This window comes from Petaurus breviceps, unplaced genomic scaffold, assembly GCF_028583685.1.
Source record: "Petaurus breviceps papuanus isolate PSGF00001 unplaced genomic scaffold, PetGlider_PUasm1.0 523, whole genome shotgun sequence".
Taxonomy (NCBI): domain Eukaryota; kingdom Metazoa; phylum Chordata; class Mammalia; order Diprotodontia; family Petauridae; genus Petaurus; species Petaurus breviceps.
This window is the reverse complement of record NW_027186356.1, coordinates 4,737,237-4,750,160: the sequence shown is the minus strand read 5'-3', so window position 1 is coordinate 4,750,160 and position 12,924 is coordinate 4,737,237. Positions and strand designations below refer to the sequence as shown.

Below are 12,924 nucleotides of genomic sequence, written 5' to 3'. Positions count from 1 at the left end.
ACTGCAGTTTTCTCAGTTGATGGAGCTATTAGTTGGGTGCCCTCTCTGAAGCCTCCACACACTCTGGCAAATTGTCATGCACCCCAGGACCTCCACTCTGGACAGTGGTCCAGATCCAAGCAGGTTAAAGCAAAAGCAATTACCCCTTATACTGGTTGCTTGGTCCCCTTACAATCTGAAGGCTAGGAGCTCTGAATCAGCCATGTGGTGGCAGCTGCATAGCCACCATGTCTCAGCCGCTTCTCCCTCCAGGGAGCTAAGGCCAGACGCACTCCCAAACTCCCAGTTCACAAAGTCCACATTGAACTGACCTCTCATTTTGTCCTTAGCATCTATGGGTTGATAATTCTGGAAATTGCCACAGCTGCTGAAGATCTGAAATCCCTCCAGCTGGCTGCTGTTTGTGGCCACCCTGAGGCTAAAACCTCTGGCTCACATGGGGCTGGGCTCTGCTCCCAGAACACTGTGTTGGCCCCTTCCTCCCAGCCTGCCAGTCTGTCTTCAGCAGGAAGTTAGCTTCTCTCTGTCATCTTGTGGGTTCTGTAGTTCCAAAGTTCTTTCATAGTAAGTTTTTTAAATGAATTGGAGGAGGTGGAAGTGGGAGCCACGTGGAAGTCTTGCTTTTACTCTGCCATTTTCTTGCATCTTTTTCAAGAGGCTATTGGTGAATTCTTTCAATGTATATTTTGCCCTCTGGTTCTAGAATATCAGGGCAATTTTGCTTGAGAATTTCTTGAAAGATTTGTCTAGGCTCTTTTTTTATCATGGCTTTCAGGTAGTCCAATAATTTTTAAATGATCTCTCCTGGATCTATTTTCCAGGTCAGTGGTTTTTCCAATGAGACATTTCATATTGTCTTCTATTTTTTCATTTGTTTGGATCTGTTTTATAGTGTCTTGATCTCTCATAAAGTCATTTGCTTCCATTTGCACCAATCTAATTTTGAAGGTTTTATTCTCTTCAGTGAGTTTTTGAAATTCCTTTTCCATCTGGCAATTTTGACTTTTTAAGGCATTCTTCTCCTCATTGGCTTTTTGAGCCTCTTTTGCCATTTGAGTTAGTCTATTTTTTAAGGTGTTATTTTCTTCAGTCAGGCTGTTGACTGCATTTTCATGATTTTCTTGCATCATTCTCATTTCTCTTCCCAATTTTTCCTCCACTTCTCTTACTTGATTTTCAAAATCCTTCTTTAGCTGTTCCTTGGCTTGTAACTAGTTCCTATTCTTCTTGGGAGCTTGTGATGCAGGAGTTCTTACTTTGTTGTCTTCCTCTCATTCCATGCTTTTATTCTTTTTGTCCTCCAAAAAAGGTATCTATGGTTGGATTGTTTTTCCTCTGCTTGCTCATGTTTCTAGTCAATTACTTGATTTTTGAGCTCTTGCCATGGTAGAACTCTGTTTTTAGAATCTAGAGAGTTTGTCCCAAATCACTGTGATTTTTGCAGCTACCAGAGCTATTAGGAGGGCACTCTCTCTGTAGCCCCCACAAGTTCTGGAAAAGTGGTCACACACTCTAGGACCACCACTCAAGACAGTGATCCAGATCCAAAACAGTCAAAGCAAGAGCAATTACCCTCTGAATGGTCCCTTGTTACACCTCTGCCACCTCTCACACCAGGGGCATGGGCTTCACCATGCTCTTACATGCCCCACTTCCAACAGAATTCCCTACAGACCTTTTACTTTCTCTTTGGCGTTTATGGTTTGAGAAGTCTAGAAACCTCAATAGCAGCTGGTGATGTACTCTCCTGAAGTCTGCTCTGACAGTCGCTGGTCAAGATCACCTCACAGCCAGAACCATATGGTTCATGTAGGACTGAGCTCAGCTCTCAGACCAGTGTGATAGGCCCTTCTTGTTGGCCTGCTGGGCTTCTTTTCAGTGGGAGATTTGTTTCTCTCTGTCACTTTGTGGGTTCAGTAGCTCTAAAATTTGTTTACAGTAATTTTTTTACATGGATTGGAGGTGGTTGGAGCTGGAGCCACACGGAGGTCCTGTTTTTACTCCACCGTCTTGGCTCCACCTTGAAAAATAACTCTTTAAAAAAAATTCATTTTCCCTACTTGCATATAAGAGTAATTTATAGCATTCTTTTAAAAAAATATTGAGTCCCAAATTCTTTCCCTCCCTTCTTCCACTCCCCCCTCCCTGAGATGATAAACTATTTGATAGAGCTCATACATGTGCAGTCATGCAAAACATATTTCCATATTAATCATGCTGTGAATAAAACACAGACCAAACAATACATGAAAAAATAAAGTGAAAAATAGTAGGATTCAATATGCATTCAGACTATCAGTTCTTTCTCTTGATGTGGATAGAATTTTCCATCGAGTCCTTTGGAATTATCTTAGGTCATTGTATTGCTGAGAAGAGTTAAGTCAGTCCCAGTTGACCATCATGCAATATTGCTTTTCCTGTGTACAATGTTCTCCCGGTACTGATCACTTCACTTTGCATCAATGCGTCTAAGTCTTTCCAGGTTTTCTGAAATCATTCTGCTCATCATTTCTTGTAGAACAATAGTATTCCATTAAAATAATATACTAGGATTTGTTCAACCATTCCCCAAATGATGAACATTCCCTCAATTTCCAATTCATAGCCATCATAAAAGGAGATGCTATAAGTATATATGTGTGTGTGTTCACAAAAAGATCCTTTTTGTTTTTTTTTTTTAGTCTTTCTAGGATACAGACTTAGTGACATTGCTGGGTTAAAGGCTATACATATTTTGTAGCTCTTTGGATATAGTTGCAAATTGTTCTCCAATATGTTTAGGTCAGTTCACAACTTCACCAAGAGAACATCAGTGTCCCAATTTTACCACATCCCCTCCAATGTTTATAATTTTCCTGAAAAAGAATTCTTCACAGTATAGCCAACTTACAGTCATCCAGCCATCATGGGAAAAATATTTCCCCTGAGTTCTCTAAAATGAACTGGAGAAGGAAATAGAAAAAGATTCTATCACCTTTTCCAACAAAACTCCAAATGAGTTCACAAAGTGTTGGCATACCTGAAATGACTGAACAACAACAAATAATTGCATATTTCCTCCATATTTCTCCTAAAGTCCCATCTAGTTCCAAATCTATGACCATAAATCATAGGACTTATTTCAACTAGATATATAATTAGATTCAGCCCAATATTCTAATCTATGATCTTTTGAAATCTTGACTTTCTGATTAATAGTAATAATAATATCTAGCACTTATAGAGAACTTTAAAGGTATGCAAGTTACTGTACATATATTTTCTTATTGTATTCTCACAACAGCTCTGTGAAGTAGGTGCTGATATAATCTCCAGTTTGCAGATGAGAAAACTAAGTCTGGGCAAGGTTAAGTGACTTTCCTGGGGTCATATAGTTCATAAATGTCTGAAATGGGATTTGAACTCATTCCAGGGCATTTACTCATTGCAACACCTAGAATTGTTGTTATTTCCTGTAAATAAACTTATGGCAAATAAGTTTATTGCAAAACTTATTGAAAAAGCCTCTAGGGATCAGAAAGGCTGTCACTGTACTGTTTGCAAAATTTCCCCTCTGTGTTTCCTGGTATAATTCTTGGAGTACTGTGTTTGTCTTTCCCTTTGTTAACCTGGTGTGATGTGGCTCCACCTGTTACTCCTCTGTGATAGAGGGCTTCTCATTCTAGTACAGGCTGTTCTCTAATAGTAAAGATCAATGTTAAACAGCATCTAAGGCATCACTGAAAAGATAAATTTCCTGAGACTTGAATCAGTACCTTTTGGTTGTATTTGAGAGCTTCAAATGTAATAGGGTAAGTAACAGTAAGACTAGGAAGAAAGCATTGAGAGACTTTATATTTCTTGGGACGCCCACTGATGCAGGGCTGTTTTTCCAAGTTTCAGCTAAAATCCCACCTTCTACAGGAAGACTTTCCCAATCCCTCTTATTTCTAGTGACTTTCCTCTGTTGATTATGTTCTATTTATCCTGTGCATAGCATATAACTATATGGCTGCTTGCATGGTGTCTCCCTCATTAAATTGTGGGTTCCTCAAGAGCTGGCACTGCCCTTTATCTTTCTTTGTAGTCCTAGTTCTTGGCAGAGTACTTGGAACATAGTAGATACTTAGTAAACGTTTATTGAATGACTATCTTGTGGTTTAACATGATCCAGCCTGGATGATGGGGTTTGATGTTATGTTGGTCTGGAACCTTGTGTCTTTTTGCTCAGCTCCAAGGTGTAGACTCTCAGAGACACTCAATGTCCATCTCAGCAGCCTCAAGTTGGGTGGGATGGTGTTAATTGCTGCACATCTCAAGAGGTCCTCGGTGTCTAAGTTTCAGGTTAAATGGAAACAGGACCCATTATAGAACTCTGTGGCTTCCTCCTCAGTGGCTAACTCTTCAAGAGACCGGGGATGGTACTGTCCTCACCCTCTGTCAGAATATTGGTGTTTTGCTGGTATTGGGTGCTAGGGAGGCTTCTTGGCCCTGGAAGGGCATCTTAGCTTTATTCTCATGCGTATCAGGGATGAGGCCACTCGTCGATTCCATTGGCACCACCTACTTTTGCTTTTCCATTCTTCTGTTGTGGGACATTGTTGGACCCTATAGGCTGTAATGTTCTAGCTCCTCTTTTCCTCTCTAGTGTCTGGAAGCTTCCAAGGATTTTATTTCCCATAATGATGGGGAAATATACAGAGAAAGTGAAAAGGAAGGCGGGCCAGTGATTTGGGTTCATCCTCTTCACAGTGACCTTCTCCCCCCAAAACACTGGAATGCCTGTTGGGGATTTCCCTTTCCTTTCCTTTCCCTTCTCTCCACCCCATTTGAAGTCACCAATCAGCTCTGACCAAGTGACTCAGACCTTCCCAAGCTCTGAAACTCACAGGTAGTTTCTTAGGATAGAGTGGGGCACTTTCATTTGGGTATTGATGCTTGTTCACCTAAGGCCACAAGAGCCTCTAGGATACAAATACAAAAGAGGTGGCTCCAAAGAGCAGGCTCAGGCTTGCCCAGGGTCTCCACCTTCTCCCACAGGATAATGTCCAATGAGACTTCAAACTGAAGGTGACTGGGCAGGACATGTACTTTAGCTGCCATGAGCTGCATGATACCAGCTCAAGGGTCCCAGGAAGACAAGAGAGGAAGAGTCATTGTCCTTTTCAAGATCCATGATTCTGTAGGCTCTTCTGGATCCTTGGCCAATGTCAATCCTCTGCAGGGCTGAGTCACACACATGTGGACAGTTAGAAGCAGAAAGGGAATCTTTGCACACACTCTGTGTAAATTCCATTGTATTTGGAATAGGATTGCACACATAAAAGGCATTCTTCCCTTCCTTTCTTGCTTCCTTCCTTCCTTGATTCCTTCTTTCTCTTCTTCCTTCCTCTCTGGCTCCTTCCTTCCTTCTTTCTCTTCTTGTTTCTACCCTTTCTTTCTTTATCCTTCCTTCCCTCCTCCTTTTCTTCCTTCCTTCTCCCTCTCTCTCCCCCCCGACCTCTCTATCTCTCTTTCTGGGTCTATACTGGGAGAACTAGGTCAAAGGGTATGTACATTAGTGACTTTTCTGAGATAATTATAACCTGTTTAAAATGATTGAATCAATTAACAGTTCTGTCAACAGTGTATCATTGTTCTTGTCTTCCCACAGCACTGAATGTATTTGTTATCATCTTTTCCATGTTGTTAAGTGAAACACCACAGTTTTATCCTTGCATTCCTCTTTTCAGTGATAATGGAAAATTTATCATATGCTTCTTGATCAACTTCATTTTTTTCTAAAACTGTTAGTATCGTTTGACCACTTATTTACAGGGGTAATGACTCTTATTCCTACATATTTGTGTCAGTTCTTTATAAATCTTGCATATCATATGTTTATTTGAGGAACTGTATGCAAAGATATTTTTTTTTCAAATTAGGACTTAACTCTCTTCAATTATTGAATTAAATCATGGAAGAGAAATTAGAATTTTCACACGACCACAGTGGGAAGAACTAGCTATAATGGATGGAAAGCATAAAGGGATTTATTTAGGCTTGAAGTTAGGAAAAGCTTCCTAACAATAATGGCCATTTCAAAATAGGATAAGCTCTCATGAGAAAGTAGAAGCTTCCCCTCACTAGAAGTCTTCAAGAAGAAACACAAGGGCTACTTGTTGAAGATATTGTACAATAGATTCTTATTTAGGTGTGTGTTAGATCAGATGGCCTCTGGATTCCCTACAATTCTGAAACTCTGGATGAGGCTTGGACTGTTTCTATGATGCCATATACCCTGTCATGCTGGTTGCATGAGGGAGATGTCCTTCAGAAAAGCCCATACATCTGTACCCTTTGGGTAATCTTCACCTTTTACCTGACCACAAGAGGTTTGTCATTTCCTTAATGTGCTGACTCTTTCTGTTGCTTTATTTACAGATCACACCCAATGAGGAAGGCATAAAGAATGTTATTAAATTTGTGACCACTTTCAGGGAAATCTTTCTATTGTGGGGTGGACCCAGCCATGCAATTCTTTTCATCTGTCACCCAGACTACATCAAGCCTATCACATCAGCTTCAGGTATGTAAACCCTGGGTCGTGGTTACCATGGCAACATCTATCCCTGCCTGCCCCCTCAGCTATTCATCAACCCTCCCACTGACATATGTGATCATAGAACATCTTATACAGTGAGAAAAATCAATAATTGTTGCCTTCAAAAACTTACCTTTTCCTTGGGACAGGGTACAATAATAGCTGCTGAATGTAAAAAGAGGTAATAGGGAAGGGTTGAGGAATGGAAATGTGAGAGAAGCAGAAGAAGAAGGAGAAAATGGTGGGAGAAATAAAGAAGGAGAGAGTGGACAGAGGAGAAAGATAGAAGCAATAAATTGGTGCGAAGTATAAAGGAGGAAAGAAAACAGGTGAGGGATTCTGTGTTAGGAAGTTCCCTCCAATACCCAGAGTATCCAGGATGCAGAGGAAGGTCAGGAGTCAGTCAGTAATAAACATTTATCAAGGACCTACTATGTTTCAGGCAGTGCACTAAGCATTGAGGACTCAAGAAAAGATGAAAGACAGTTCCTGTTATTTATCTATGTCTATAGTCCATATCTCCATCTAGTCTTGTAGTGATGTCAATATTCACCTCTGTCCATGTCCCTATCTATATCTAAACCCACATCTATATCCATCTCCGCATATCTATCTATCTATCTATCTATCTATCTATCTATCTATCTATCTATCTATCTATCTATCTATCTATACGCATTTGTATTTCTATCCCTATTGGTTTCTACATTTATATCCATCACTACATATATATATATATATATATATATACACACACATCTCTCTATATATGTATATATCTATATCTATAATAAATTGGAACCAATGAGCCAGGGAAGGCACTAGAATTAAAATGGCTTAGAAAAAACTTCATGGAGAAGATGAGATTTTAGCTGGGACATGGAACCAGTTAAACTACCAGGCAGAGATGAAGAGGGAGAGCATTCTAGAGGTGGGAAATAGACAACGAAAACTCCTGAAGTTGTCTAAGGTACAGCAAGGTAGAATAGCGTCAATGAACTGCAGGTACAAGGAGAAGAGTCAGGGAAAAGAAAAGTGCAGAAGCAGTGGTGGGGAAGCTTGTGAAGAGTTTTGAATGCCAAACAAAGGGTTTTATACACTCTGATTCAAAGAGGGCATGGGAATTCCTGACTGTTCCTCCCCTTTCACCCACTCCATGATCTTTGATTTCTACCCCCTGCCACCTGTCCCACCCCACTCCCCACTCCCTCCGGCACCCCACACACGCTGCAGGGGGAGATGGTCTAATTCTGGAAGAATCGTAGCATTGGCCAGGAGGCAAGCCACCCAACACAGTCACCACTATGGCTCAATTTAGTTTCTCTGGGGGTCACACTGTGGATAGACAATCGATATAGTAAAAAATGAAAAAGAAACTAAAGAGAAATCTGCATTTCTTCTGGAAAATTGTACAGTGCTTTCAAAAACCCCAGCTTTTCCCCTGAAACTTAAACCTATTTTTTGAAAGAATAATATTCTGCTGCTGGTACCATATAGTGATGAACCCTAGAACACCACAATCAAATGGTGCCACTGTACAAAGAGTGAATACAAATACAACCAACCCTGTGCCCCCACCCAAAAAAACCCTAAACACACCGTAGTCCCTGCCTTTAAGGAACTGACATTTTGATGATGGAAAAAGGGAGAGAAATGTGAGGGAAAGGAGATTCAAAAGCCAAGCCAGGAGAGGAGTGAAAGATGTCAGGCCGGATCCTTCTTCAAAATAGAGACCCCAAAACACAGTCATGGGAGAAGGGGGACCAGAGGGAGAGGGATATTAGATGTGAGAAAGTCACAGGGGGTCAGAGAACTTCCAGAATTAGAGAGCATCTGAGGCATGGTGGAGAATTGAAACATGCCTGAGAGAATAACCAGGACTTTTAAAGAAAGGAAGGAATATGGGAAATATTGAAAAAGCAAGCTTTACCTCCCCGTCATCTGTGAGGTCATGTCTAGGCCCATATCAGGGTGGTATCTGAGGAATAAGAGGCCAGATTGGGGTCATGCTTCGGTCATTCCCAGGGTTCTCTGTGGCCAGTTTAGGGCCTTCTCTGGGTCTCATCCGGGTGGAACATCAGGCTACGTCTGGTTGTTCTCCCACATTGAGCCTCCTGCTCCTGCCCCCCCCCAACCGTATTTGCTTTTCACCCTGAACTCAGCTGTCCTCTTCTTGTTTTCTCTGTCCTTCATGTGTTGAGCTTAGGAGGAGGATGGTTTTTAATTGGGGGTGCGTAACGGCAAAGGAAAAGAAAGTCCAGTCCCCTATTTCCAATATTGAGATTGAGTTACCCTCCCTTCTCTACTCTCTTGACTATTTTGTGGCACATTACTCTTCCTATCTTCACCATATGGTCTTTACATCCCTTGACATCACACATGTGTCTCCACAGCCCATATAGCACCCAAGGACAAGCTATTCTATGGATTCTTCAAGCATTGGCTGGGTGAGTGATAATCAGGGGCAGAAGCATGAGAAACTGAGAAGACCCCTGAGGAGAAAATGATCAGGATGCTTTTGGCCAAGGAGTTCATTGAACTTAAGCACTGAGTATTTATGGACCAAAGGGCAGTAGAATCCTGGGAGGGTTAGTGTTCAGGGATGGGATGAGGGCTAGTGCTTGTGGGAGAGACTTAGGGATAGGGATAAGTAAAAGATTGGTATGGAGCCTAGGTCACGGGGAATGCTGTGGGATCTGTGTGTGGGGCAAGGGTTCTGAGTAGTGCATTATTGTGGTATGGGCATGGGCTTCTTCCACCATCTTTCTCCCAGGGGATGGGCTGCTTCTGAGCAAAGGAGAGAAGTGGTACCAGCACCGACGCCTGCTGACCCCAGCTTTTCACTTTGACATCCTCAAACCCTACATAAATATCTTCAACAAGTCCACAGATATCATGCATGTAAGACCTGAAAAGCTGTGGGGAGATGGGTGTTGACCCCAAGAGGCCAGGAGCCTACATGGAGTGAATTCCTGCTAAACCACCTTGTTTTGCAACAGGTGTGATAGTGGCCATGATTATAGCAAGGTGACCAAAGTTCCTGTGGGGAAAAAAAAAAACAAAAAAATTGGAGGTTGCTGCAGTGCTTCAATGCATATTAAACAGAATTTAGGATCTAGTTAGTAAGAATAATCAGTTAAAGGAGGAAGCCAAAAAGGTAGACTTGAGTAAGTGTGGGATTTCTCTGGGTAATGCCCTGCTCTGTGCCCTTGCTGCCAAATTGCACCTTAGTCTTACATGCGGGTCTTCTCTGAGCCCCAAATAATGGTGCATTTAGTCTACCTTGACTCAACCATCATTTGTGGTTGGTATTGCTGGCACCTAGTTATGTCTCTCAGCTGTCCCACCAGCCTAATTCCCTGAATTTAGACTGAGGGGTTGTAGGGTGGAGCAGAGTCCATGGTCACCATCACATGTGATTCTTCTCCAATACTTGCCCTTTCAGCTCAGTTTTCTGTCCATAGCTCACCTCCTCCTAGCATCCCATGAGGCCGAGAGGTCAACATTAATCATCCCAATTTTTACAGATGAGGAGGGAATTTGAGGCCCAGAGAAATAAAATGACTTGCTAAGGTTGCAGAAAGTAGGAGTAGTAGCAAGCAACCTAGCATTCCCAGGATGGCTGCTAGCACAGGTTCTTTGATCTCCTTTTCTAAAGGAAAGCAACTAAAAAGTTGCTAAAAATCTTACTTGAATCAAACACACACACACACACACACACACACACATTCAATTAGTTCAGGGGGAAAATCAGCCCCATGATCTTGAGAAAATACAAACAGAAATTACAAGAAAACAAAAAATACAGACAGGGAAAATAACATAATTCAAGACACTAACAGGCAGGACTTCTAGCTGTCTGACCATTACAAACATATAGTTTTAGTTACCAGTGAGAGATGTACCAACATTTGCATTTTCAAAGCCTGGGGTGCATAACAGCTACTCAGAGTCTCATCTGGCCAAATAATAGAACTCTTCCCATAAATGAGCCCCAAAGCAAAACCCCAAAGCAAGACCTCACCTCAGAGGTATATGTAGCCTTCTCCAGGGTCAGAGAACATCACAACCTTCATGACCCACTGTCTAATTACAAAGTAAGAAAAGGCATGTCCCTTCCTGGAAAACAAGACTTCCCTAAGCAAGCTTCCCTTGTAGGGTTCCAAGTGAGAGTCCTATTAAGCAGGAGGGACAATATGCAAATTCTCTTACCACATTACAATAGGTTATATAGTAACATAGTTCAGACTGGGTCTCAGTTCTCCTGACTTTTAGTCAATGACTCCCTCTCACCCTAAGGAAAGTTCTGTAACCCCCACTTGGTTCCCCATGACAAAAGGAGGTCCTTTTCTTGCCTTCTCAGACATTTTTCAGGGGTTCAGGGCAAAGGCTCAGCTCCTGGGAGGAAACCAGACTCACACTTGTGATTTCTTTCTTTCTTGGGCAGATGAAATGGCAGCGTCTGTGTGTTGGGGGTAGTGTCCGCCTGAACATGTTTGAGCACATCAGCCTCATGACACTGGACAGCTTGCAGAAATGTGTCTTCAGCCATGACAGCCAATGTCAGGAGTGAGTCCCAACCCAGCTCTTAACTTGGAGACCTCAGAAAAGAGTAGCAACATAGTCACAGGGTGCAGGGGAAGGGAGACTCTATTGAAGTGGAATGTTCCCTGTTAGAGATGAGATTTAGGGTGGTGGAGGAAGAAGGGTAGCTCAAAAGTTCATGGAAACTGGAGGCCCTGGAGCTGACTAGCCATGTGTGGTCCTTAATATTCTAAATCCCTCCATCCCCATCCCTGGTCTACTTCCTTGGAAGGAGGATCACTGCCTTGAGCATCTCCCCAGACTAGTCTTGGCAAGGTATCAGTGACTATTTCATCATCAACTATTTACAAATATGGTGATTCCAGTGTAACAGGATCTTAATGCATTTATTATGGGTGCCTGGTGCTGTGTTAAGCACTGACTATACAAAGATACCAATGAAACGGTGTCTAAACTCAGTAGATTTTGGGATGGGGAGAAAAAACAAGTACCCTAAAAACATCTAAAAAATATGAATAAGTAAGCTTTTGGGAGTGAGACACTCACTTGTCACCCCTTCTGATTCTCCTTCTGGTTCAGTTTCCCCTTTCCTTCACCAATGGGTGCCTGATGTGTCCAATGAGAGCTTTCTGGGTGATAGTGTCAGTGAGTGACTCCAGGAAGATCTTCTGGATGGGGCACATGCCAGGAGAAGAGCAATGGGACAATGTCCAGGGCAGAATTGGCCCCCGTGGTCAGTGTCCGGCTGACATGCCCAGCAAGGTGTCAAGACGTACCGGGCACAGGTCAGTCATGCAGAGAGGAGGCATCAGGTGATGATGATGTCACAAGGGAGACTGGGGTTCAGGGCCAGGAGAGCAGATCCTGGAAGGAATGAAAGGCAGACAAGACAGCAGCCCAGAATCAGAGGCATGTCAATAGAGAAATAACAGAGGAGTCAGTAACAGAGGGAAAGTGCAGTTGGTGTCAAACAACCTGAATTCAAATCTGGGCTTTAAGGCAATCATTTCAGTCCTTTTGCAGCCATGTCTTACTCTTCGTGAGCCCATTTGGGGTTTTCTCCTTGGCAAAAATACTGAAGTGGTGAAGTGAACCTTTCCTTCTCTAGCTCATTTTATACCTGAGGAAACTGAGGCAAACTGGGTGAAGTGACTTGTCCAGAGTCACATAGCATAAAAGTGTCTGAGGCCAATTGGAACTCAGGAAGATGAGTCTTCCTGACTCCAGGCTGATGGTCTATCCACTGCACCAGCTGGCTGTCAATATTAAGACAATACCTCTCGTGTAAAAGGGAGTTAGTAATGAATACCTTACCTGAAATACAGGTTCATTTTGAGCTTTATAAAGTTGTGGTGCTTTAGAAATGTATTGTTTTTGTTGTTGTTGTTGATACTTAATATTCACTTCACTGAGACAGTCCAGAATTGAATCCATAATATCTCCAAGATATGCGTGTATATGCCATTTACAACCTGCCAACCCTGGGTCCACAGTAATTACCTTCCAATTCTCACACCAACTGCACTGCTTTCCTTGCTGGGCTAACATTATACTGTTTATACTACCTGGTTCCAAAAACTAGATGTCAGGTTCTCCTCAATTTTCTCTAGGTAGCATGATCGATCAGGCTTCCTGGAATTCTATTTCACTCTCCTGAGCTCTGAGTATACACAATTAAAAAATGAATATTTTTGCTCAGTTCTCTACTCTAGGTTATGTTAGGTATAGATACAATCTCCACACTTCAGGACCTCCCAATCTGGTTCAGTTTGAACTTAAATACAGTGCTGGGCTATATGCTTAAATGAGGGTTACAT

At 42.2% G+C, this 12,924-nt stretch overlaps 1 protein-coding gene across 1 annotated transcript in view; it reads left to right on the top strand.

Moving 5' to 3' along the window:
- Positions 1 to 6,396: 6,396 nt before the first annotated feature.
- Positions 6,397 to 12,924, top strand: part of LOC138172278 (cytochrome P450 4F11-like) — a gene marked incomplete at its 5' end in the record, with an annotated part of 16,016 nt that continues 9,488 nt past the window's right edge. The window contains 4 exons of the mRNA XM_069101963.1: positions 6,397 to 6,547; positions 8,956 to 9,009; positions 9,336 to 9,463; positions 11,010 to 11,131. Coding sequence (XP_068958064.1) covers positions 6,397 to 6,547; positions 8,956 to 9,009; positions 9,336 to 9,463; positions 11,010 to 11,131 — 455 coding nt within the window. The remainder of the gene's footprint in view (positions 6,548 to 8,955; positions 9,010 to 9,335; positions 9,464 to 11,009; positions 11,132 to 12,924) is intronic.